Here is a 26,095-nt window from a genome sequence, read left to right as displayed (position 1 = left end):
GGCGGGGAGGGGGTGGGCAGGGTGCCCAGGCTGGGAGGGCTGGGGGCAGCCAGCCCCTGCCCTGCAGGCAGCTCCAGGTGGAAGCCAGCAGCAGAGGAGAGAGTGTTAACTCTGGAGCTGAATGATGGCAGGGATGCGGCCACGCAGCAGAGCTCGGCAACGCGGTGCTGTCAGAGCAAAGATCCTGGCTGCTGGGGTGGGGGTTGAACCCCTCCCAGATTTACACCTCACCTGTACTCACCCTGACACCCCCAAACTGGCAAAAGCACAGAGGGGAGATCTGGGGGAGCAAAACCTGCTTTCAGTGCCCACTTTTGGGAACCATATAGGTAGGGGGGGAGTGGTGGAGCCGTTCCCATCGCTCCATGCACGTACAGGAGGGTGGAAAATAATCCCCGGGGGCTTGAAGAAGGCGGTGGGTGCCTGAGACCCTCCAAAATGTGTTTTTATTTTGTATGCCTTAAAAACAGATGATCTGCCTCAGCAGTTTTAAAATGGGGTGGTTTTGGGGGAAAGACCCTTGGGCAGCATGTGGCTCGGCCTGGGGGCACCCTCCCTGCAGCATGGGGGGCTCGTGACCCCCATGCTGAGGGGCCCTGGGCAGCCTGGCCGCAGACTGCTGAGGGGGCAGCGCCGCGGGGCCGTGGTTCCCCCCATGGCCCTCAGGCGGCACGAGCCAGCCCCGGCCACCCCTGCGGCCACCCCTGTGTGATGCTCGGCGCCTCCGGCGAGAACCAGCCCGGGGCCGTTTTGTGGCCAGACAGAGTGATTTTGGTTAAAAACGTTATCTGCAGGCCCCAGTGGGTTGTTAACCAAAATGCTGATGTTGGCCCACTCCGCGTGTTGCGGGAAGGCCAACGCCGCGCCCCGGCGGGGTCAGGCCTGCAGGGGCTGTGGCTGGCGCCCGCGGGTGCAGCCGGGCTGGATCCTGGGGCCTGGGGTGCCCACAGCCCGCAGCCCCCCAGGGCAGCCGGGGACAGGCAACGGCCGCAGGGCCGGGCCCCGCGCCTGCACCCTTGGGGATCCCAGCACGGCACAGGGTGCAGCCCCCCGGCACCGCCACTGAGCAGGGGGCTGTGGAGCTGCGGGGGCTGGCCCTGAGCTGGGTATGGGGTCCGGACCCCCTGGGCTGGGCACCCCCAGGCTCTGCTGGCCGGGGCAGGGGGTGCGGGGCTGCTGCTGCTGGGCAGGCCTGCCCCTGTGGCTTTTTCTGGTGGTTTATTTATTTACTTAAGCTATTTCCCCCTCTTGTGATTTACTTCTTTAGTTTTATTTTTTAAATTTTTATTTTTTTATTTTTATTTCTATTTTTTTAAAATTTGTGTTATTTCTATTATTTGTGTTACTTCTACTATTTCTATTTCTATTATTTCTATTTCTGTATTTATCTTTTTTACTATTTATTATTTTTATTACTTCACTTCTTTTTATTCTTTTTATTGTAATTTCATGATTATTGTTGATATTTTTATAGTACTTTCTCTTTCTCTTTTTATTGTATCCTATTGCATTTTTGTTATTTTCGCTGTTGCTGTCACGTTACCCTCCCCGTTACGGTCCCAGTCTCTGTGTCACTCTCCTGTCCCCGTCCCTGTCCCTCTGTCCCGTCCCGCCCCCCCCGGCTCCCTCCTCCCCTCTCCCTCTCTCTTTGTGCCGCTTTTCGCTCCCCCCCCCGCTCCCGGCCGCCGCCGCCAGGGGGCGCCCCCGCGCCGCTCCCGCTCCCGCTCCTCTCCGCGCGCGGCCTCGCGTGCCCGCCGGGTGCGTGCTGACGTCAGCGCGCGCCGACGTCACGGCGTGGCAGCCTCTGGTGCCGAGCGCGGCTCCCGCAGTCCCCCCGCAGCGCCGGCACCGGAGCCTCCGCCGCGGGATCGCGCCCCGCGCCCCGCCCCCAGCCCCCGGCCCCGTGCCCCGGCCCGGCCCGGTCTGCCCCGCCCCGCCCCGCCCCGCCCCGCCCCGCCCCGCCGCAGGATGTCGGTACCGGAGCCCGCCGGCGGCGAGGAGGCGAAGCAGGCCAAGGAGGCGGAGGACGCCGAGAAGTTCTCCTTCATGGCCACCGTCACCAAGGCGCCCAAGAAGGTACCGGCACCGGGGGGGGGTCCCGGCACGGCCACCGGGGGGGCCTCGGGGCCGCGCCGCCGGGACACGAGGTCCCCGCGGGGCTGAGCGCTGGGGGCGTCCCCGGAGGCGTCCCCGGAGGCGCCCGGTCCCCGGGGCACGGCCCTGCGGGGGGGTCGTGGCCGCTGCTGTGGCTCAGCTGCACCGGAGGCAGCCGGGCTGGGGCCGGGACCGGCAGCTGGAGGCGGCCCCGGGCCCGGCGCTCTGTGTCCGGGCTGAGGACGGAGCCCGGAGGAAGGAGCGGAGGGACGCGGAGCTGGGACCTGCCTCCTGCAGGGGGGGCCCGGCACGGCCCGAGCTCAGGGGTGGTTTTTTTTTCCTTTTTGTTACTGTTTTCTTCCACGAGGCTGGGAAGTTCCCAGCGTGCGGCTGTGGCCGGCTGAGCTGGGAGGAAGAGCAGAGCAGGCTGTGAATCCTGAAGCATCCTGCGGGGGCCAAAATACGCGCAGGAAAAAGCAATGCCCCGTGTGCCTGGGGGGCACCGTCCCAGCATCCCGAGAGATGAGGTTTGCTTGTTGCTGGGGGGTGTGGGGCAGTTTTATTTCCTTGAATTTGCTGCTGTACACACAGGCTCCTTGCGCGGTGTGAGGAGCACCCGTCCGGCTCTGCAGTTGCTGCGGCCTCTCCCAGCTGGGTGCTGATATGAAAGGCGCCCTGAGCAGCACGAGGCAGCGGAGGCTGATAACATCAGCAGGCAGCGAGATCTTGGGGATCGTGCGATGCAGCTGAGGTCAAGGAACAGAATGCTTCGGGCCACTGTTCTCCTTGCCTGGCTAGTTCCTGCAAATAGAGCTCGGTAATGGCGAAGGCGTTGGCAGAAGGATAAAAGGACGGGATGGGAGAATTGCCCTCCTGAGATAAGGCACTGACTGCCTCCAGCTCAAGGCGTTTTCAGATGCCTTCAGAGCAGGATCGCAATTAAACCATTACAATGCCTTCCAGTTTTAATGCAAGTCAGAGCTGCTTATTGCAGTTCTCAGTGTGGCCTGCGAAAAAGAGGCCTGAGAGGTGATTCACCTGCGTCAAGGTGGGGGATGTCGTGCGTGGCCTCCAGGTTTTTGGGCTCCTTAAGCTTGGGGCTGCAGCTCGCATCAGATGCTTGGAGGTGGGGGGGGAGGGTGGGACTGTGGCCAAGCCGAGCACAGGCTCGGTCTCCTCTGCGTGACCTGCTGCTGAAGGGATTTTCAAAGAGGGGCTTTGGCTTGTTCTGATGTTTGGGTAGTGCCAGCGTGCAGCGGGAGGGCTGATGTGAGCCTGCCCATGTTGCCGTCCCCAGCTTGAGGCCCCTCTTGGCCTGAGGGGAGGACCTCGGGTGCAGCTGGAGCTGCGTTGGCCCCGTGGATGCTGTGCAGTCTGCGTCTCCCTTGCCTTTGCTAACGCTGCCCCAGGCACTGGCGCGAGCCTGAGCAGCGCAGCACGCTCAGAGGATTACTGACGTATTTTTTCCCCTCTTGTCATTGAGTTGTTTAAGGTGAAAAAGTGAAACAGCAGGAGGTAAGAGATTAAAAGATTAAATATGATCAACTCTGGATTTAAGTTGGAGCCGCAGCAGTAGAGGTGAACAGAGCTGTAGCCTTTCTGCAGAAATGCGGCTGGTTTTCCTCCAAGATCTGGGGTTGCCTGGCTCCACTGAAACTCCTTTTTTGCTACTGTTTATGGGAAATTGGTCTGTCAGCAAAATAACACCAGCTTTGGTCAGAGTGAGGCGGTTCCTTGGTGGGGAGTGGTTTAAAGGCAGAGGTGAGTGATGTTGAGCCTTGTACTTTTTTTTCAATGTGTGCCTTGATGTTGCAGGGGGGTTTTGGGGACACTGAGGCTTGTGTCTTGCCCAGGTTAAGTGAAAACGGGCATGGGGGTGAAGGAGAGCTGCAGGGTAGGGTGTGCTCTTCCAAAGCTCTGTGTGTGCCTGGGCATCTGCTCTTCTCCACCCTGGGGACCCACAGGTGCCCTTGGCAGCAGTTTCTTTTCCAGTCTGCATCAGCTGCTCGGCAGAGCCTTAAACTCCTGGCCGTGCTGCGCTGTGGGTGCCCTTGACCCTGGGGGACGTGGCGCTGTCCTTGGGGACTGGTGGCAGAGCAGGGGATGGCTCTGTAAGCCCTGTCCCTGTTCGTGTCTTCACCTGATCCGTGCCGTGTCCTTGTTGCGAGGGCTCGGGTGCCCACACGGGCTGCGTGCCCTTTGCGTGCCTCCCTCCTGTGCAGCCCGCTCCTTCACAGGCGGACAGACAGACAGACAGACGCTGTCCCTCTCTGCAGACAGATCTGCTTATTCATGCAGCTGGAGTGTGAAACGGGCTGCGGCCTCGGACTTGCCCTCGGGGAGGTGAGAGCCGCACGGCAGCCCTGCACCCCGAGCAGCCGGCGAGCCCGTTGCCGGCCCGCTGGGCTCGGTGTGGTGGCCCTGCGGATGCCAGTGCCGGAGGAGTCGTGCGGAGGCTGCGCGGCAGGGATGCTAACGGGGATGCTAACACACAGCGCCGCAGCTTTGCAGTGGTGCTGAGCCGGAGCCGCGCGGGGGTGGCAGGCGGTGGGAGCAGGGGACGGAGCTGCCGGTGCCCGCAGTCCCCTGGCAGGGCTGTCCCCCGAGCATCCTCTCTGCTGTGGCTTTTTGAGGTCGCCTGTGGGGCTGCTCTCCTGCTGTTGAGCTCTGCCTGACCTTGCTGCGGTGCGCTGCTTTCTGTGCAGCCCCTTCCCGAGGCTGGGTTTTCTGCCGGTCCTGACTTGTCTCCGGTCCCTGCTGTCCTACCGGGGCCAGTAGCTCACAAATTCGCCTTCCCCCTCGGTGTGCAGAGGGGATAGGGCTGCCCTTGTGTGTATTGACACTGCTCCTGGAGTCACTCGTTTTTCCTCTTTAATTTCATCCCTTTGACTGCTTATAGATCCTTGTCTGCCTTTGTGAGCTTGTCCATGGCTCTGGCCACCGCCTCTTTCGCAGACGTGGTGTGCTTGATTGTGTTTGCTTCCTTGCCCAAACCATCGTTTGGTTTCTCATCGCCTTCTCCCAGCAGATTTGCCTTCCCATCGAGATGCCCAGGCTGGGATGCTGCTGGAGGGCTGCTGCTCTGCAGAGACCCGTGCGGTGGATCTGGCCTTTCTCAGGGTGTAGGGAGGCAGTGAACACGCTGGGTTAGAGGGCTTGGGGCTGATCCGGCCGGACCCCTGATGAGTGTTAGGAACTGAGGTGATTTACTTGGCGGTTGTTCGGGGCTGGCAGCAGGCAGGTCACTGGTGGTGCTTTATTAAATGACAGAATCTTTAATTATTTCTGATAGAAGTTGCTCTTTACATGTATGTCCTTCTCATCGCCCAGACTTTTTGGAGAGTCTCAGTGATGTATGTAAGGGAGGCCTCTGCTTGTGACCCAGCACTTCTGCAGGGTCAGAAAGTGCTTAATTAATTAATATTGAACTGAAGAGCAGGAAGAAGGGAGACTTTCTGGGCTCTGACACAAACCATCTTCAAAGCGATGTGTCAGGGTGAAGCACCTGAAGCATCTCAAAAAGCATCTGTGATTCTGTGAAAACAGTCCAGTTTTGCTCGTCTGTTCTTCTCCTCCTTCAACACATGAGGTGGGTTGTTTCCGCTCTGCTGGAGGTGGAAAAGGAGGTGCATGTCCCTTCGCAGCACCATCCAAAAGCAGCTCCTGTCCGTTGACGGTGCAGTGTGCCTGAATGGCACTGAGGCTCCTGGCCCCGCTGGGAGCCTCCTTCCCTTCCCTCTGGACCCCAGGAAGCCTGCTGGCGGCAGGAGGGTGCTGCTTTCCTTTGGCCTCACCCCAAATGTGCAGTTGCCTTGTGGAAGGACTTGTCTATGCTGGTACTTTCTTTGGGACCCCGTCCTTTTTTGCTGCGCAGATGCTGGAGCCTGCTCTCGTGCTCCCTGCTGGGCCTGGGGTCTTGCTCTGGAAAGCAGCTCCTGGAGGCCAGCCTGGAGGTGCCCTTGCAGATAAGCAGCCGGCTCAGCGCAGGGCTGTGAGCTGAGGACCCTGCCCAGATCGTTCCTCCCAGGAGCCAGCACGTTCCTTGTCCCAGGTGTTTGAGCAGTGCTTAGTACGAGATATACGAGCAGATACGAGATTTGCTCGTATCTGGCCGGGCCTTTTATCATCAGCAGTTTCCTGCGGGCAGTGCTGCTGTTTGCAGAGGGCTTTGCTGCGCTTCCTGCTCAGCCCTTGGACTGGGGCTGCTTATCTGGGGGCTCTGCCCCGCGTCCACCCAGCAGCTCGCGGTGCCAGTGGAGGCGGCTGGCCCGGAGCCCCTGCCGCTCCCGTGGGGCGCAGACCGCAGAGGACCTTGCACCAGTGCTACAGCAGCACGCGGCCTCCCCTTCCCAATCCCAATGAGCGTGGGGACAGCTTTGGGGCTGCTGGGGGGGCTCTTGGAGTCCCACGGAGTGGGGTGGTTGAGAACCAGGGCAGGAGGTGGGAGCTGGAGCCGTTCGTGCCTTTGGGAGGCCACCCTGGTTGCCCTGTCGCGTTGGGCTGCTTGAACTGTGAATTTTAATTACACTCGGGGATCAATACGGTGGCCTTGGTAACGAGCTTATTGCTGCTGCAGAATCTGTTTACTTCAGGTTGGTGACAGCCAAAGAACTTTGGTGGCCGAGGACATGATGTTCCCGCAAGTCAATCAGGGCGCGTTGTAATGCGGGTGAGGCTCCCCAGCCCTCGGCGGTGGGGACGGCTGCTCCTTGGCTGCTCCTTGGCTGCTCCTGGAGCCCGCTGGCAGGGCCCGCGGGTGCTGCTCGGCTTTGCGGGCCGGGCTTTGGGTGGATGCTGGTTTACGAGCGGGGTGCGGGCGCAGGGAACGGCTCCTTGCAGCCTCTGCAGGGAGAGGGAAGGTAGGCGGCGTGGAAAGGAGCCTCCTCGGGGCTTTGCCTCGCTGAAACTTCCTGATGGCCTGCGGTGTGAGGATCAACCTGTGCCTGCTGTTTTCTCTCTTCTCCTTCACCTCCCTGCAGGGAGCCCCGAATATTGCAGTTTTGCACCATGGGGAGAGGCTTGTGTGGAACCTGGGCAACTTCTGGAGTGAGAACACCTGGCTTGGAGCTGTCTGCCTCCTGCAGGCAGCGCAGCCTGTGTCTCCGTACGTTTCAGTTCCTTCTACAAATACTCTCTGCACTTGCTGTCCCCTCAAGGAGAGCCCGTTCACTTCTTAGCCCTCCTGCAGCCTTTAACTTCATGGAATGAATCCTGTTTGCAGGAGGCTCTGCCCTGGCATGCTGGGTCGGTGTGCAGGAGGGTGAGTTGCGTCCGTCCTGGTAGTGAGCCCTGAGCAGCAAACCACCTGCACTGAAGCCTGGTGTTCCTCTCCTGCCTTGCAGCCCCTCCAACCAGATGCAGAAAACACAGGACTTCTCTAAGGCTGAAAGAGTCCATGTGAGTGAGAGGCAGCTGTAGGTGATGCATCCATGGAAATACCATTGCGAGGGGCCGGTGGGCAGTTGGCCAGGGCAGGGAACACGAGGAAATAGCAGAGCTTGTTGTTACATTTCCATCTGCATGGCTATTTCCCGACTCGCTGAGATGTGCTGCAAATGGGCCGCTTCTGTTTTGATGCTGATCCTGCCAGGCATTTTTCTCTAGAGCCAAGACATAGGGATGGAACACCTTTTAAGTGTGGCTGGAGTCAGGGTGGGGTGGTGTTTGCCATATTCATCTCTTGAAAGAGCAAAAAAGGTCTTGAAATACTGGGACTCTGCAGGCCAGTTCTGGGGAAGAAACGGGGGCAGATGGGACACTCACTGTGCAGGGAACCAGGGCTGAACAGGCTGGTTTGCTCCCCAAGCACACGTGATGATGCCTTAGGGTTTGGGGTTTTCTTGTGTTTGGCTGCTGGCTGTGGCTAACCCTCGCTCTGGCCTGTGCAGCGGGGCTGGACTCTGAGAGCGCTTCCTCATGTTCCCGTGGTCTTGTCCAGCTGTGCCTGTAGATGAGTTTGATTTAACTCAAAAATCAGAGTTAATTACTGTTACACAAACAAGTTTCTGTGGCCTTCAAGCTCTAAAGTGGCCAGACACCCCCTTGGGGCTGTTAGTCCTCCACCTGCCTGCCAGCCCCTGTGGATGGCTTAACCCAGCAAGGGGGCTCCAGTTCATACCAGTTACCTTACTGCCTGTACCTGTGGTTTGCCACAGGGGCACAGCTGGGGCGTTGCTGCGGATGTGCTGCCAGGCGGTAGGGCTGTGATGTCTTTACACCCCTCACAGCCAGCTCTGAGCAAGAAGCCCGTTGAAGACTTCTCCCAGGCTGTGCTTTCCCTGTTTCCAGGCCTTATCTGTCCTCTGCATCCCTTGCTATCTCTGCTGGGGGGATGTGTGAGCTAATTAGCTGACCCAGCAAGCAGAGCTGATTGCTTTTGCACTGTGGAAGGCGATGCTTTCCTGCTCGGGTAGCCACAGCCCCACGCTGCAGCGTGCTGGTTTTCTAGGGTTAACCTCTGAAACACCACGGGCGTTCACTGCCCTTACAGATTGTGGGTACCTGACCTGTGCTGTCCCTCCGCGTTACAGCGGGAGCGATCCTTTGCCTCGATTCCTGGAGTCCAAGGACCAGGTGCCTTATCTGCTGGGGGAGAGCTCTTGGCTCCTGCTGGAGGGAGCACACCTTTGACCTCAAGGCGTTTATAAGGCAGCAATTACTCCCAGTTACTCTTTAACAGTTGGACACTTAAAATCGCATTTACTTTATTTAATCCTGTGTTCTGTTTATTTTTCCCTTAACTAGCAGTCACAGTGATTCCCGTGATGGCTGAAATCTTGTGGCTGTTTCCAGCCTATTAACCTTTGGAATGGACCCATTTTGTTCCCAGTGTTTCTTTTCTACCGAGCGTTGGGTCTCGTGTGAAAGTTCTTAATTTTCCTCTTGTACTCATGGAAACTTTTTTTTTCTTCCCAGTGCTTTACCCAGCCATCCCTCTCTGCCAGCGAAGGATGGAGGCTGGTATTAGGGCTTGGCTGGTTTACTTTGCCAGGACCTCAGTGCCCTTTATTTCCTTGTCGGGAACGGTGTGAAGGTTTCCAGACAGAGGCCTGGCTGTGGTTCCTGCTCAGGGAGTTGGCTCTGCCTTGCTAGTAGAAAAACCTGCCCCGGGAGCCCTCCTGGAGCCAAAGGCACAGATTGGAGTGGCACTGAACGTGGCGATGATCCCACTTGGGTCTGCAAAGTCGAGTGGCACCCTTGGGTGGTGAATCTGCCCAGCAGCTCTTGGTGTCAGCACACTGAAGCCCTTTGAGATGCCCTCTAAGGTTTGAGCTGGGGAGCTGTCACGTCCCCGAGGAGTTGCAGGTGAAGTCCTCTGGTTGTGGAGGCCGTGCCTGGAGCTGAAGCAGGTCCTGCTCATGGACATCGTGCCTGCAGCCCGTGTCGTGCCCCTGCGTGCTCTCCCTTGGTGCTCTTCCAGGTGTGGGGAGGTTCGGAAGATGCTGATGTTGATGCTGGGCTGTTCTCTCCTGTGTCCCTGGCTGGCTGTGTGTGGGCAGCAGGCGGTGATGGCTGAAGCCCTGGGCACTGCTAACGCACCTCCTGTCTGGGTCTGCCCTGCCTCCTGCTCTGGCTGGGTGCCTCCTGCTGCCAAACTGATTGGAGCTGGCAGTCTGGTTGTGCCGTGAGCTTGGCCACAGCCTCCTGCGAACTCGTGCTGTCCCTTGCCTGCTAGCCTTGCGCTGGCTCGCTTGGCCAGAGCTGGGAGGAGGTGAAATGGGCTGCTAGGACAAATCGTGGAGCCAGGTGCACCTCTGAAGCCCTTCTGAAAGCCTCTGCTTGCTGGAGGTTTGGGGCAAGGGATGGTGAGAGGTCGAGGTGGAAGCTGCTTGCTGTGGCTTGCTGGCTCTGATGTCCCCATCCAAGTGCCTGATTTTTCCTCTTTCCGTCAGTCCTTGCAGGATGCTGCAGACTAGAAATGCCCCCTGGGGCCGGATAACCCTCACAGGGTAGGAACCTGAAAACACCTGTAGCTGCCTTAACGGTTTCTACCCCAAAACCACGTGTGTCCCGTTGGGTCCTGAGCAGGATCCGTGTCCCCTGCGTGCTGGGGGCTGCAGCCAGCCCACGGTGGGTCCGTGCCCCTCGTCTAGACGCTGCTGTCCTTTGGGAGGCTGCGGGAACGGGGCTGGGCTAACCCAGCCTGCAAGTAGGGCAGAGTGGGTCTGAGGACAGCGGCAGCGCTGCCTGCTCGGGGCTGCTGCCAGCGATTGTGGCAGGAGGCTGCGGGTCACTTCGGGGAGGGCTGTTTGCTCCCCATTAGGACATTTTGGTCCTCTCTAGACCCTGTGGTTGCAGGAGCGGAGCCCAGAAGAGTGCTGTCCCCTCTCTGGGGAAGTGGCCCAGGCAAACCTGCTGCTCTGCTCTTCTTATTGACCTAGAAAAGAAGAAAAGCCTCATGCTGTCTTTTTTTTTCCCTCCTCTCCCTGTTGGCTGCTGTGTAGCTGAAGAGACATCAGCCCCTGGGGTGCTTTTTCCCTTCCTTCCTGCTGCATTGACTGAACGTGATGACTTGCTTCTGAAAATAAGTGAATTTAAACAATTGCTGTTTAGAAATGTCCAAGCTCACCAGCACGGCAGGACTCGGCTCTGCATGGGAAAACAGTCGTGGCTTCCCTGGGGGAAACCATGCTGGGGGAATGGACTTTCTGCAGACAACGAACCCTCAGCAGTAGCCCGGGTGTTTGAAGCTTCCCATCTCCAAGCCTGCAGAACTCAAAAAGCTGCTGATAAAGTCTGTGTGCCTTAGCAGCAGCTGAGTGTAAGTGGTTTTAGGTGGTTTGCTGCTTTCTCATCACGTTTGGAGCTCAGAGCCTGTTCTCGTCCCCATTGTGTTCCTGCAGGGCAGAAGTGTCTGCAAGGGCACCTTCCTGTCCCAGCGTGGCTGCACCATCGCTCACCTCCTCTGTAAGGAGAGGGGAAAAAAAGGGGTAAACCTGGTGGCTCCCTTCCCTGGGGTATGGGGGAGCCTGGCGCCGCTCCCCGGCACGTGTCTGTTCCCTGTGGAGCCTGTGCCTGGGAGAAGCAGGTCAGCGCCTGGCCTGGGGCTGGCCTGGAGCTGGTTGATGCCTTTTCAAACCCACGTTCTCCTTCCACAGCCCAAGGCTGTGCAAGGCACAACCAAGCCGGAGGGGTCCCTGCCCCTGAAAACAAGCGGCCGCTGTTGGAAGTCGTCGGTCGGCGTGGGGATGGGTGCGGATGTGCCAGGTTTTGCAAGGGGAGAAAATGTGCTTCAGCCTTGGCGGGGGTGAGCCGGCAGCATTCAGCACTGCTGGGCTCAAATTTGGCCAGCTGGTGTCGGATCCTGCAGGGCTTCTCCCTGAAACCCTGCTGTACCAAGCGAGGAGCTTGGTGCAGGGCTTGCTGCCCCTTGGGACCCCGTTCCCATCTCCTGCTGACCTGCCGTGGAAAACACACGGGCTCTGTTCTGGGGCGTACTGCGCAGAGAAATCAGTGCTCTGTTGCTTTGTCTCCTCGGTCGTGAATTGCTGGGCCGAAAAATATTTTCCTTGCTCTCAAGCATCGTGCTCCACCCGGGAAAGCCGCTTCCAGCAGGACGGAGGCTGGGACGCGGTTTGTGAACGTGCCCCCTGCAGCCAGGCGTGGAGCCCCTCGCTCCTGCTGCCCTCCTGCCCCTGCCAGCCTGGCGTTGTGTGGCTGCCTCCGCAGCCCCCAGCCATTCGTTCAAACTCCTGGGACATCCACGGGATTACGAGATTTTCTCCTTTGCTTTAATGCAGCTAGAGAGTCTGGCACGTGGAAGGTGACGCGCTTCGCCTGGCCGCAGTGCCTGCTGTCCCCCCTCGTCTGCCTCTCAGCAGGTTGCCGAGGCTGCGTTAATTTGCTGGGCTTGGAGGGGGTCTGAGGTGCAAATGGTGCCTTAGATTTGGGAGCTGCTTGCAGTGTTAGGTGATAATTTTAGACAGGGCAGATTTTGTTAAGCTGCAGAGTTGAGATGAGCCCTGGTAAAGCCACGGCGGGGATTACTGTGGTTAATTCAGCGCTTGGTTTCCTTAGCAGTGATTTTTATTCTTCCCTGGATTCTGACTGGTTCCAGAGCTGCGTGCTTCCCCCAGAGTGGGGCTGTGCCCGGGAGCTGGCTCAGTGTCCGCGGCCAGTCCCTGAGGAGGGACCAGAGTCTGGAGGGGACGGCGGGACGCGGTGGCAGGTAGATCTCGCCTGTCGTGGCGGCATGGGCAGAGCACTTCCACGTCCAGCCCCACCTCCTTCCCATCATGGCCCAAATGTGCTTTCCTCCAGGAAGCCATCCAGGCCACACAGATGCTGTGCCCCGGGGGGGTCCGATGTCCTGGATGCTGTAAGCAGGGACAGCTGTGTGTCTGTGACCTGGGCTGCAGCAGTGAAGCCTGGGTTATCTGGTGGTTTGTTTCTTTTACCTCCTGGGTTCACACCTTTCCTGGAAATGTTTTTCTGAGATGGAGAAAATTCCCCAGCTAACACTTTAAGCTGTTGTAATGCCAGCAGCTGTTTTATGGGGCATGTTTACACCCTCTGGTTTGATGAGCTGCCAGAGGAAGAGTTGGGGAGGACAGGGTGGAAATCTTGCTGTGCTGATGTTGCTGCTCTGTTTTTGCCCTGGAAATGCCCACCAGCAATTTGCCGATGCAGAGTTGACGCAGGCCTTTCTCCAGCTCTCTGGTGGAAGATTGACCCAAGCGGCAGATGTTGGAACCGAGTCCAGCAATGCCATTCTTGGTTGGGGACCAACAACAGCTCCAGCCCCGAGGACACTGCTGCTACCTGCCTGACGCCACTTGCTGGAAGCGTTCCTGTACCTCTTATCTCCTGGCATCCTGCAGCTAGGATGCCCTCGGGTTCCTCCCTCTGTGCTGAGCAGCCTAAAAGGATTGCAAAACCAAACCTGCAAATTCCATTTAGCATTCTTTTTCCTTCCACTAATGCAAATTCATGCAATTTGTGTCTGAATCACACGGCGTCTGCTGGGAAGGCTGGTCTGGGCAGCAGATGCCAGGCTGTTCTGTACCCAGCGCAGAGTTGCTGGCTGAAAACCTTTTAGCAGCAGCACCCACAGAAATGCCTGGGATGCTTGCCTGGGAGCGCTGATGGACTTGGCCTGCGGAAAGGGTGTCTTCAGGCTGTCTCTGGAGGAGACGCTGGGTTTGTGTCCTTCACCCGCGTATCCTCCTGCTAGCTTGGACTGTGCAGTGGGCTTCGCGTCCCTGCTTCCCCTCCTGAGCAGAATACCAATGCTGCTTTTGGCTCCTCGGCTGCCTTTCTCCAGAAGCTGTCTCCATTTTACAGCCCAAATAGCCGTAACAGCACAGCAGCCGCCCCGTCTCAGGCTCTGCAGATTCTTCCTTTCTGGGACAGATGGTCTCAACTAAATGGCTTCATTCTTCTCCCCATGAAGACTGTTTGCCGCATCAAAGCTTTTGGGGAGCTTCTGGGGTTATTGTGACATGGAAAACCCCTCCTTGAGGCCACTGTGGCTTGTCTCTTTCCATCATCTTGATCTCTTCAGGACTCTTCTCGAGGTCTCCTGGGTCCGTAGGGATGCTTTGTTAATCCCACTCCCTGTGATGATGTTTCATCCCTGTTAAGTGGCAAAATAAAATCCTGCAGCAACATGATCAGAGGGAGGAGACCGTGCTGGGGGTCTTGGTCAGCAGGGTGGGGGTCTCCTGCCTGGCAGCATGCCGGGGGGGTGGGCATCAGCCTCTATTCCTAATTCCCTTTAATCTCTGCTGTCTTTCTCTTGCAGAAGCAGCAATAGGGCTTTTTCTGCCTGATCAGACGGCATGTCAGCAGCAGCAGAGCAGTTTGGGGCTGTTTTTCCACTGCTTTGATGAGCCAGCTGTAGGTGCTGGAGCCTTGAGTTGCCTCTGGCTGAGCTAGGAAGGAAGGGTGGCTGATTTAGGACTTCTTTTACAATGGAAACATCTGTAACACACAGGAGATTGAAAGTCAATGCAATGTCAACTGCTTTTTGTTGAAATGTTCTCTCGTTGGGTTTTCCCCCTGCTTTTAGTGTTGCTTTTGGAAGAATGTGCCGTGTTTTTAACCTGCGGGATGCCCTGCTCCTGAGAAGGAGCCCAGAAGCACCAGGGATCTACTTTTCTAACAGGACCACCCCAGCTTTCTTGCCGCTGCTGCGTTTTCAGGCAGGACCAGGTGGACCTGATTCGGGCAGGGGCTGCTGGAGCCTGGGCTCCTCTGAGCTGCGTGGGGACCTCTGCCTGCCCAGTGCATGTCTGGAGGGTTGCACGGTGCTTGTGTTGTGTGGGCAGTCAGACCTTTCCTGGAGGAGTGTTGTGAGCCAGAGGAGGGCTGAAGGGGATGTTTCCAGGCCTGCTGGGTGCCTTTGGTTTGGTTTTGTTATGTTTTTTTGTTAACTTCAGGTGTTAGGCATCAAATTGGCTTTAACCTTCCGGTGGCAGAGATGACTGGGCTGAGGAGGTTCAATTTTGGGCATCTGTTCCTTGATCCATTTGGTACTGCTCATTTCTGTGTCTAGAGCAGTCAGGGTGGACTGAAGGGAGCCCTGGGCTCATACAGCCTGGATGATGGCATGCCATGAGGAGCACCTGCTGACTTAGAACTTCTCTTCCTTTGCATATCTCAGCAAATCCAGTTTGCAGATGACATGCAGGAGTTCAGCAAGTTCCCGACCAAGACTGGCCGCCGGTCGCTGTCCCGTTCCATCTCACAGTCTTCCACAGACAGCTACAGCTCTGGTAGGTGCTGGGATGCTCCGTGCTGCTGGGTGGTACTCAGGTGTGGAGGCGATAATTCTCAGGCTTTCTGAAGTTCAGACATTGATTTATTTTTTTTTTCTTCCTTTCCTTTTCTCTTGGTCTTTCTCTGGCAAAAGCTTTTTTCTCCTTTCCTACGTGCTGAGCACTGGGTTTTGTAGAAATCTAGAAATCCAGCCTGGTGCAGAGCTGTCTCTCTGGCAGTGCCCTGTGCTCTGAGCAGATCTCACAGACTGGGTACATGCAGCATGAGGAAGTCTCTTAGTGAGCTCCAGAAGATGTTGGGGAAGGGATTATGCTATATGATTGCCTCCTCTCTGGCTATGTGGACTTCATCCATATTCTACAAAGCTGGGTTTTAACTTACCTGCCTTTGAAAGGTTTGTATTTTGGTAAACCAGCCTTATTCACTCTCATAGTTAAACTTCAGTGCATCACTTAGCTCTGGGTTGTTTTAGAGAATGAGAGTGCAAAATCCCTTTTGGGCATTGGCTTTCCTTGTGAAATTTGTAGTTAGAGCCATTGGTGTGTGTGTGCATGAAAGCCGGAAAGCGAAACAGAACAGAAACCTGCCCAAAGGGTGGGTTGGAAAAGGGTCCTTGGGGTGACATGCGCTCCTCTGTTGGCTTTAGCTGCCTCCTACACAGACAGCTCTGATGATGAGGTGTCCCCCCGTGAGAAGCAGCAAACCAACTCCAAAGGCAGCAGCAATTTCTGTGTGAAGAACATCAAGCAGGCAGAGTTTGGACGCCGGGAGATTGAGATCGCCGAGCAGGGTAAGGGAGTGTGGGATGTGAGGGGTTTGTGGGGCTCGTGGCTGGGTCCTATTCCCACTGGGGGCAGGAACTGAGACGAGGTGATCCCCAAAATTCTCATTATGGCCTTGGATAGCCTGACTGCACTGTCTCCCACCCCCACCCCCAAATCAGCAGATGATGTGGAGAAGAGCTAGACGCAGCAGCAAGCATTAACAACGTGTTGCATCCATCTTCTAATGACAGCGAGGGCTCTTGTAGGGTTTAATGTCCTAGTGGCTCTGGATGGGAAACCTCAGTGGGCAAGGATCCTGCAACGCCTTCAGAGACACTAAAACTGACTGCCCCAACCCCCTCCCCTGGGGCTTGCGGGAAGCCGAGTTACCATTTCCCACAGGGCTGATTGGGTAACTTTGCTTTCAGGCTCCTTCTAGACACATGCTACAAAGCCAGAGAAGGGGAAGACAATACAGGCACATTTAGAGCAGCTCTTTTGAGATGTGGCAGCACCGTTTATGGCTTTATGTGCTTTTCCTCGGTGTAATTCTGCTGCCAGGCTGGTGACTCCGTAGCCGGGGCATATTGGTTACCTGCCATGGGCAGTGCCTGCCCTGCACCCTCTTTGTTATGTGGCTGGGAGGATGCTGTGTCCTGAATGGCTCTGTCAAATGATGGATGATGATTGTGTCTTGATCCCAGTTTGGACAGAGCAGTCCGACCAGGGATGGGGAGTTTTCTCACTGGCTGTAGGACAACTACAGGAAGAACTGTGGGGCTGGATGTGTCCTGTGAGACCACTGAGAGGGGAGCAGGTCTGGCAGAAAGGAAGTCCTCCAGAGTCATCATTAAAACCCCTCTTTTCCTTTTGCAGATATGTCTGCTCTGATTTCACTCAGGAAGCGAGCTCAAGGGGAGAAGCCTTTGGCTGGAGCTAAAATTGTAGGCTGTACACACATTACAGCACAGACTGCGGTGAGTGGCTGCTTGTTGGGGGCATCTGGGGTGGGAGAGACCAGCTTTTCCCTGGAGAGGAAAGTCTCTGAAGTCTCCTAGCCTTGAGGAATTGGTGGAGGCACCTTCACTTTTCTGGTAACCTCTCAGAGAGGTTCTGCTGCCTACCTTTTCCCAGGGCGATGTTTGCTGAAGCCGGTCCTTGCTCATATAATTCCTGGCTGCCCATAGCACAAGGCTGTGCTCGGGCTGTGCTGGTGCTGTGGCTCACCCCGCTGTCTCGCAGGTGCTGATCGAGACGCTGTGTGCGCTGGGAGCGCAGTGCCGCTGGTCTGCCTGTAACATCTACTCCACCCAGAACGAGGTGGCGGCCGCCTTGGCAGAAGCAGGTGAGTACAGATGAGCCTGGGTGAGCAGAGTCCCTTCCAGTCCCTCTCCTGGCTCTGTGGCCTTGTTCTAGGAAAGGGTTGGACCAAATATCTTTTAGGGAGGGATAAGCAGGTCTGCTGTTGGTGTGGGCTGGGATTTGATCCCTGCGTGGCCCTCCTGTCTGTGGCTTTCCCAAGCTGGCCAAGCAGAAGAGAGCTCTGCCAAACTCAGCGGGTGCCAAGGATACTCCTCTTTCTCCTTCTAGGTGTTGCTGTGTTTGCCTGGAAAGGGGAGTCAGAGGATGACTTCTGGTGGTGCATTGACCGCTGTGTTAACGTAGAAGGCTGGCAGGCCAACATGGTAATGAGCCTTCTTCCAGCCCTTCCTCTGTGGAGCGGTCACTGGGGACTCCTCACCCTTCCCTTCCTGGGGCTGTTCCTAGGAGCGTGCTGGGGCTGCCTCGGCACCTGCTGGTGTTGCAGATGCCTTCGAGCCCCTGCTAAAGCGAGCGTCCTGCAGAACGGCAGCAGGAGCTGGGCTGGGGGCCACCGTGAGGGTTATGGGAGCTGTGGAGGCAGTGTCCAGAGTTGTATAGCCCAGTGGCATGGGAGCATCTCCTGCCACAGCTGCCAATGAGCTGAGAAATCACAGAACCTCTTTCCCCAAAGGAGCAGCCCCATGGGAGCTGCCCCAGCTGCTGCTGTCTTGACACAGATCCCATCTGCAGGGGTCTTTGAGGGAGACCTTTCCCTTGCTGAGAGCCAGTGATGCCTCTCGCTGCCTTGGCTTGGGGTCTGTGATGACCAGTCATGCGAGAGCATGTGGCACAGGGCTGTGACAGCTCCTCTAGCCTTTCCTCTTGGCTGTTTGCTTTTGGAGCACGAATGTTGTATCTTCCTTCTAATCTCAGACTGTTTAGTTAGTGCTGTCTGCGGTCATGTTTCCAGGCTGCAGAACAATAGCAGGGGCAGAAAACTCTGCTAGGGTTCATCAGCTCCACACAGTGGGTAAGAAATCCTCCCTTCCAGAGGAGACCCTGAATCACTGGCATCTAGGAGAACCTGGTAGTCCTGGGCCCCAGTCTTCAAACAGCCAGTCCCCAGGCCCAAATAGCCTTCCATCAGTGCCTGGAGACCCTTTCCATCTCTATCCCCATCCTGTCCCCTGAAAGTGCTGTTCCCAGTGGAAAGACTGACTGCCCCATGCTCTTACTTACCTGTTCTGTAGATTCTGGATGATGGTGGGGACCTGACCCATTGGGTTTATAAGAAGTACCCCAACATATTCAAGAAGATTCGAGGGATCGTGGAGGAGAGTGTGACTGGTGTGCACAGGTAGGAGGTTTGGGAAGGCTGATCTGAAGATCTCTTATCCAATTGCTGCTTTCTGCTCTGACCTGGCTCTGTCCTCTTCCAGGCTTTACCAGCTCTCCAAGGCTGGGAAGCTCTGTGTCCCGGCCATGAACGTGAATGACTCTGTCACCAAACAGAAATTTGACAACCTGTATTGCTGCCGGGAATCCATCCTGGATGGGTGAGTCCATCTCTTTTCCCCATCCCCACTTCAACTCTTAATGGTGGATTTGGCTCTGGTTGCTCTTGAGTGGAGACTGCGCTCTTTGCTGCTTCGCCCTCACTGTGTGTTTGCAGGATTTGGTTTTGGGGCTCCTTGCTGTCAGCGGTGTGCGCCTGACTAATCCCAACACAGGTCTCTCTCTGTCCCCCAGCCTGAAGAGGACCACAGATGTGATGTTTGGAGGGAAGCAAGTGGTGGTTTGTGGCTATGGGGAGGTGAGTTTCATAAGCCGTGAGTCAGCCTCCTGCCCAGCTGTCCTTCCCCCAGGCTGTCTCCTGCTCCTTCCCTGCTCAAAGGCCACTCACCTTTGCTTGATATAGGAGATCAGATCGGGTGAGCCATTATGGGGGAAATCTTGCTACAGCCTACTGGGAGGCTGGAGAACAAGCATCAGGTTTCCCAGCTTGCCTGTAGATTAGCTGGGCTGTAAATATGACGGCTGCTGGGAGCGCTGGCCTGAATTATAACTACCCATGGGTGCACCCATCTGCTGTCCCTGGACCAAGTTCAGCATCCAGCCTGGCTGTCACTCTGCCTGTGACAGAGGAGGTGGAAGGGCGGGCTGCATCTTGCTGGTTGATAATGTTCTGGCAGGGGGGAATCATACCACAAACTTGTAAATGATTCTGCCCTGGCAGAGCACGGAGCCGGGAGCTGACACCTTCCCTCCATCTGTGCGCTGTCTGTGTGGGTGTTTATCTTCCTGCGCTGCAAAGGCCTGGCAGTAGCTGCAAATGCTCTTCCCGGCAGGAACATGCTTACTAATTTATTTAGACACCGGTGGAACCCAGCTCTGCTTGACCAAGAGGTTGCACTGGCTCTTGCCCAGGCCCTCTGTGGTGCTGTGTGCTTCTCTAGCTGTGTGTTGTGCTGGGCGTTGTCATCTCTGGGGCCTGTCCTGAGTTTTACTGGATTTCTGCACATCAAGGGAGCCTTTCCACCCTCAACGGGTTTCCCTTTGGATGTGGGTTGGAGTCCCAGTTTGTCCTTCCTGGCTATTTTCAGTAATTGAGGTTGGAGCTGGGTGATAAGTGAGGGTGTCTCTGGAGACGTTCCTTACCCAGCAGCACTGAGCTGGCCCAAAAACAGGGCTGAGCATGGGCATGTGGAGACTAGCCAGCTGTTCGTGTGGGTAAGTGGCACGGAGATCAGGGCTTTGCTGGGATGTCCTGTGTAATTCTGTAGTGGAGAGAGAGGGCTGGAGTTGGAGATGCTTTAAAAGGAGCTCTGCTCTCCCACATGCTGATGTGGGAAGCATGGGAAGGAGGATCTGTCCCCCCCATCAGTGCAGAACAGCTCTGAATGTCAAAGCCCTTTGGTTTAGGGGCAACTGCGGGAAGTACACACTAATCCATGCTGTGCTGACCGGGAGTGTGGTGGTTTTAGAAGCTCCTGGTGGCTGTGCTGGGGGGCAGGTGGCCACGAACAGGGAGCTGGGCACATGGTACCCAGCAAATGGGGCTTCTGCCTTGCTGAGCTGCTCCTGGCGTTAGACAGAAGGGCAGCTGTAGTGTTGCCCAGCCTGGGATGTACTCTGGCTGTTTTGGGGAAGGGATTTCAGCACTCAGTGTGTCCTGCATTTGGCTTCATGCTGGTGCTTTGCCTCTGCAGGTCGGCAAGGGATGCTGTGCTGCTCTGAAAGCCCTGGGAGCGATCGTCTACGTCACAGAGATCGACCCCATCTGTGCTCTCCAAGCCTGGTGAGATGTTAAACGTAGCTTGTGAGCACCTCTTCCTTCTGCTCTCTGGCTTCCTTTAAAGTCTGACAGAGGCTAAACAGAGACAGGGGAATCTGTGGCTAATCTCAGAGAGCGTCCATCTTTTTGGGGTGATATGGGGAAGTACTGGGGCATTTTCAGGACTGGTTCAGTGGTGGGATATCAGCTGCTAGGCACCTGCCTAGCTGGCTTGGGAAGACTGCTTAAGGGTTCCTGCAGGGCTGACTGAGTGTTTCATACATCCTCCAGCTCTTACAGCATTTGTGAGAGCAGGTTTGATGCCGGATCCTTTGCACAGCCCTTCCTCTTGCATCTGGCATCTCTGGGGGTGTGGAAAGGTAGCCTGGCTGCTGTCGTGAGTGATTCAGAGCTGCTCCAGCAGTGTCTGGACACCTAACTGGGCAACCTGCTGTAGGGAACCTGTTTTGGCAGGGGGATTGGACCCGATGATCTCTTGTAGGGGTTGGGAGGGACCTCAATTCTGTGTGTGATAGCACTGAGACCCCTCCTGGCCTAAGGCAGAGAGGGACCAGGCTTCTCTTCCTCATCGTGGTTCCAATCTCTTTTTTGCCAGCATGGATGGGTTTCGTGTGGTGAAGCTGAGTGAAGTAATCCGTCAGGTCGACGTTGTCATCACCTGCACAGGTAGGGATGGAGAAGGTCCTGGGTGACCCTTGAAGCAGGCTGAGAAGGAGCAGTCGTTCCCAAGCAGGTGTCTGGAGGGCTCTGGGGCTGTTGGGGCTAGAGGACAGTTTGTTGTCACGTGTTGCTGATTCTATACCAGCAATAGCTACTCTGTGGGGAGAGTTTTTTCTCTTAACCCCCAGTTTGCTGTTTGATTGTGCTCTTCCCCAGCCCTCGGGATGAGGAAATGTTTTTCTGTGGCCAGCCGGGAGGGTGCTTGTCCTGGCTGACGTCCACTTGATGTTATCTCAAGCTGGGCTTCTCAGACCCAAGTGCAGGGAAGGAGAAATTTGAGGGTTTATATTGCCCTTGCCTTGGGTTCATCTGTGCCCTGCCGCAGGAAACAAGAATGTTGTGACCAGAGAACACCTGGATCGGATGAAAAACAGCTGCATTGTGTGCAACATGGGCCACTCCAACACGGAAATCGATGTGGTGAGTGTGCCTACTGGCTGTGTCCACCCTGTGGTCCTCCCACAGTGACTCCAGCCTCTTCCTCCTGCCCCTGCAGACCAGCCTGCGGACCCCTGAGCTGACCTGGGAGCGGGTGCGCTCACAAGTGGACCACGTCATCTGGCCGGATGGGAAGCGGGTGGTGCTGCTGGCCGAGGTGCGCTGAGAGCTGTGCTGCCACGTTGCTTTGGGCATCTGCAGTGATTTCCAGGCGGGTCGGAGTTTGAAACAGTCTTAACCAGATGGAAAGGTGCTGGGATCCTTGGAACCTAGGAGGAGGTTCAGAGCGCAGGAAAGGGTTACTTGATTTGATTTTATTTTTTCTTGAGGTAAGGGAAGTATTGTGTACCACATGCAGCTGTAGAGTATCTGGTTCATTCCTTTGAGCCAGGAGCCATTTCTGAGAGCCAAACACCGTCTGCATCTGGCTTTTACAGGGTTTCCCACGCAGCAAACTGGCTGGGTGTCTCCTCTTGCCTCTCAAGCTCTGCTGGCACTAGGAGGGGCTCCCTGTTTTTAGGGACTGCAAAATCTCCCTGCACCAAATCTGAGGGGTAGGGTGGAAACTAAGACAGAGTCTGGGCAGCCTGGTCATGTGCATGGCCCTTGAAGTATTGCCCTGTGGTTGTCCCCTGGCCCAGGGAGAGGGTAGAGGTGAGTCATATCTCAGGTGATTCAATTCGCCTTGGAGGCAAGTTCAGCTCTCAGCACCCTTCTGCTGTCTCCTAGGGCCGTCTTCTCAACTTGAGCTGCTCCACGGTTCCCACCTTTGTCCTCTCCATCACAGCCACCACTCAGGTCTGTACACTGTGGGGCTGAGGGGTGTGAGCGGTGGCGTGTGCCCTGAGGGTCTTGTAAGAGCCTTGGGGTGGGGGCGGTTTGGAAGAAGCTGGGAACCCGCAGTGCTTGGGGTCGTGCTGGCGCCACAGATGTGGTAGGCACCACCTCTTGGCTGGAATGTGGCTAACGATGGCGTGAACTTACTGCTTTGGTTACAGCTGGGAGATAACTTTTAAATGAGTCAGGCTTTGTTCTGGCAAAGTTCCTGTTGTACCATAAGCAACTGGAGAGCTCGCTGAGCACAGGTTTAAGCTTACTTCTAAGCAAGGCTTTGTTTTGTCTTTGGACTTCTGCTTTCTGTATGACAACAACAAAAACACATAACTGGAGTGACTCTTGGAGATCTGGGAGTCGGTGGTTAAATGCTTTTGAGCATCATCACCGTCTCAGCTGGGCGGACATGGCTTGTGTCCTGCAGTTTGCCCTGACTCCACCTTTCCAAAGAAAACGATGATTGAATTTGGCTCTGCTCTGTGATCTGTGCTCAGCGCTGGCCACATGAGCAGCATGGTGCCGCAGGCAGCCGAGGACAGCACAGCCTTTATTCTGCAAGTGGTGGGAGGAAATCGTGGGGCTGCAAACACGGGGGGGGACCAACGTCTGGGCAAAAATCACCGCTGTGATCAAGGGGATCATGCTAATTGTGGGGAATCTTCTTTTCCTCACACTTGTCTGTGTAAAGTGGTGGGGACAGGGGCTGTGTTTTGGACCTCATTCTCAGCTGCATGAACTGGCCCTCGGGAAGATGCAGTTTTATTTCTGTCAAAGGAGAGGCTGTGGTTTTTGGAGCAATGCCGCCAGCTTAAAATGAGCAATTCCTTTATTTCCATGTGATGCAGCAGCCTTACGGTTTAAGGGAGTTATAGCTGCTCCCCTTTCCTTCGTCCTTGTGTTCTGGTTTTCCCTTGGGCATTAAGCCCCGTGCTGCAAACAGGCTGGGTGGCACCTCATCTCTGACCTCTCTGGTGGTGGTGGGATCCTGGAACCTGGACAGGGATTCACCCTTGGGTAGAAGTACCTCCTTCAGGGCATTTTGGAAATGGTCACCCCCCTCTCTCAGGCTTCCAAACCCGATCTCGACTGCTGGGAGCTTTGTGCTGGTTGCAGGTGCTCAGTGCTGCCTGGCTGGTGGCTGTGCCTGACTGTCCCCGGTCTGTCCCCTGTGATCTCTGCAGGCTCTGGCTCTGATCGAGCTTTACAATGCTCCCGAGGGCCGCTACAAGCAGGACGTGTACCTGCTGCCGAAGAAGATGGGTGAGTGAAGAAACTGCTGTGTCCAGAGCTGCTTTATGCACTGACCTGTCCCCTGACTGATGGGGGGCAGCAGTTTTGGATATAAGGAGAAATTCAGATCTGGGTGGGACAAATCTTCCAGCTAGAGGATGAGTTCAGAGGAGCAGCAGCAATCTTGAAACACTTGCACCTCGTCCTCTTTATTTTCTTTAATGCTCTGTGGTGTGTCAGGTGGCCCTCATCCTGCAGGCTTCCTGCTTGGAGGCTTTCATGTGCCTTTTGGTGCACATCCTGCCCTGCTCGACACCAGGGCTTGGGCTCAGATCTGCCACTGGGTTGCCTAATGGTGAATTAGCGATACTAAATGGCAGGGACAGCATAACTAGACCAGTGTGTGTTCCCCTGCCCTGCTGTGGTGTGATGAGTTCACTTCCCTCTCCTTCCCAGACGAGTACGTTGCCAGCTTGCACCTGCCTTCGTTTGATGCCCACCTGACGGAGCTGACGGATGATCAGGCAAAATACCTGGGACTCAACAAAAACGGGCCTTTCAAACCCAACTACTACAGGTCAGTGCTGGCTGGATGTTGCTGGGGACATCGCTTTCCACTGGGAGCTCTGTGACCCCTCTGCAGATGGGAGCTGTGTCCCCAGGTGCTCATGGCCTCACTGTTACCTCCCTTCTCTTCTAGATACTGATGGACCATACCTATGAAGGACCAGACCACACAAGGCAACATGAGAGATTATTTTTAAAAATCATTTTTTTTTGACCTACTTTTTTTTTTAAACCAACAAAGAAACCTGTTTTTACATTTTTCAGTGTGATTTTAAGGTCACCTTTTTTTTTTTTTTTTTTCCTCTTGAGTTTTCACCCTTTTATGTGATCACATCTCTGTCTGATCTTGGCAGACAACCTGGGATTTGCTTCCTGCTTTGATGTGGCTGAAGCCGCTGGTGGCTCCCAGCCCTGGTTCCCTTTCCTGGTGTGCGAAGGGCAATTAATTCCTGCAGTGGTGTTTTTTTTTGTTTTTTTTTTTTTTTTTTGACCTTTCCAGCCCATGTTAGTCTTGTCCAGGATATCTGCAGATATGGAGATGCTGTTCTACATTATCTTACATTTTCTTTCTTTGTGTGGATTATCTGCAACTTCTAAATTGCCTTAAAGAGCCCAGTTTTAGCTGCTAGATCTATGCTCCTAGCTCTGCTTGGGAGCAGAGTGGCGCCTGCTGGCCACCTCGTGAATAGGTGACTGTCCCCACCCGGCCAGGGTCCATGTGCGGAGGTGGCTGCTGGCCTGGGTTTGGCTGGCTGGGTACGGGGAGTTCACTGTTCCAGGGTGCTAATCTGAATTTGGATGGGGGTCACTCACCCAGCATTATCCTCATCTCTCCTAGTGTGTTTTTTTTGTTTGTTTTTGTTTTTTAGCCAAACTGCACCTTAATTGAGTTTAAAACTTTTTTCCCCCTCTTTCTCCTTTTTGATTCTTAAAAAGATGTATTAAAGAGGGGAAAAGCACTGGGGGTGCATCTGGCTGCAGAGTTTGGGCACTTGCTGCATCAGAGCGGCCCCATCTCCCAGCAAGAAGTGAGGGTGGCTTTTAATGGTGTCTGGGTTTTTCAGGGGGGCATTTCACTTTTGTTTCAAGATGGATGCAGAGATGAACCTTCCCCCTGTCCCAGCCTGGGCTCCCCTTTGCTGCCTCATCCTTTGAGCTGGGCTTTCTCAGCTGCCTCCCCTGCCCTCTTATAGTGTTTCAGCTGCTCTCATTGCCTTGTTCTTTCCTTCCCTATCCTTGCTGGTGACAAATATTTCTCTTTTCTGTCTCTTGCAGCTAGTCCCAGGACAGGGAAAAGTCCTTGCAACCCAGTGAGGTTTTTCTTAGCTTTTTTTTCCCCCCCCAATGCCTCTTTCTTCACCTGGCGAAGGCCAGAGCACAGCGGAAAGGCCCCTAGCCCTTGGTTCTCTTGTTCCCTTGCTGCCTGTGCAGCCTGCATCGCCCAGTACAGGGCTGTGAGATGCTGTGGTACCCACGAGAGGGCTGCTCTTGCTGCCCTGTCCCCAGGGACGGGGGATGCTGTTTTAGTGCTGGGTTCTGGGCGCTGCTGATAGCGGAGGGTGCAATGCTCCTTTTCTCTTGGTGGGGACTGGAGGATGATGCAACCCTGAACGGTGTGGCTTTGATCCACCCTCTTGTCCCCACCTTCTCCTTTGATTATCCCTCTGCTGAGCTGCACTTGCCCAGCAGCTATGTGGGGAGCCCTCTGCTGTCCTTCAGACTTCATGGGGGACTGGGGCTTGGGGCTCTGGGGGCCTGGGCTGGGCCCCCCGCCCTGGGAGCACAGCGTCCCCCCTCTGTGCCACCCCTGTCGGGCATCAAACCCGGGAGTAGGGCCTCCAGCTCTGTATAAGCCATGTTGTGCGGGGCAGCCGGGGTGGTGGTGGCAGCGTCGGGCTGGGAGAGAGAGGTTTATTTTGTATATGAATGATTTTTAATGAATGCAATATTAATCCTTGCAGTTGAGCAATAAATCATTAAAGTCTAATTAAACTATTAGGAAAAACAAAGCACTCCTCCTGTGGGCCTTTTGTTTGAAGAGCACTGAATGCACCCCCTGGGGCTTGCATCTGAGCCCCGTGTGTGGCGGGGGCCCTGCCCCCGGGGAGCTCCTCCAGGGCCCTGCATTTGG

At 55.8% G+C, this 26,095-nt stretch overlaps 1 protein-coding gene across 2 annotated transcripts; it reads left to right on the top strand.

Annotated features, from left to right (window-relative positions):
* Nucleotides 1-1,777: 1,777 nt before the first annotated feature.
* Nucleotides 1,778-25,973, top strand: AHCYL1 (adenosylhomocysteinase like 1). Of its 2 annotated transcripts, none has more exons than XM_068659609.1 (17): nucleotides 1,778-2,076; nucleotides 14,699-14,810; nucleotides 15,461-15,604; nucleotides 16,455-16,555; nucleotides 16,821-16,923; nucleotides 17,169-17,263; nucleotides 18,131-18,237; nucleotides 18,320-18,436; nucleotides 18,630-18,693; nucleotides 20,090-20,178; nucleotides 20,771-20,841; nucleotides 21,221-21,315; nucleotides 21,392-21,490; nucleotides 22,063-22,131; nucleotides 23,349-23,427; nucleotides 23,854-23,974; nucleotides 24,098-25,973. In XM_068659609.1, exons 1-17 carry the CDS (start codon nucleotides 1,969-1,971, stop codon nucleotides 24,102-24,104), a joined length of 1,581 nt encoding a protein of 526 aa, XP_068515710.1. In that variant the 5' UTR covers nucleotides 1,778-1,968; the 3' UTR covers nucleotides 24,105-25,973. The 2 variants fall into 2 exon arrangements, with proteins under 2 accessions (XP_068515710.1, XP_068515711.1); XM_068659610.1 differs by lacking the exon at nucleotides 1,778-2,076 and adding an exon at nucleotides 3,377-3,609.
* The last annotated feature ends 122 nt before the right edge of the window (nucleotides 25,974-26,095 follow it).

The sequence above is a fragment of the Anas acuta genome, chromosome 24 (genome assembly GCF_963932015.1).
Source record: "Anas acuta chromosome 24, bAnaAcu1.1, whole genome shotgun sequence".
In the NCBI taxonomy this organism is placed as follows: Eukaryota; Metazoa; Chordata; class Aves; order Anseriformes; family Anatidae; genus Anas; species Anas acuta.
The sequence above is the reverse complement of the archived record's forward strand: the minus strand, read 5'-3'. Positions and strand labels throughout refer to the sequence as shown.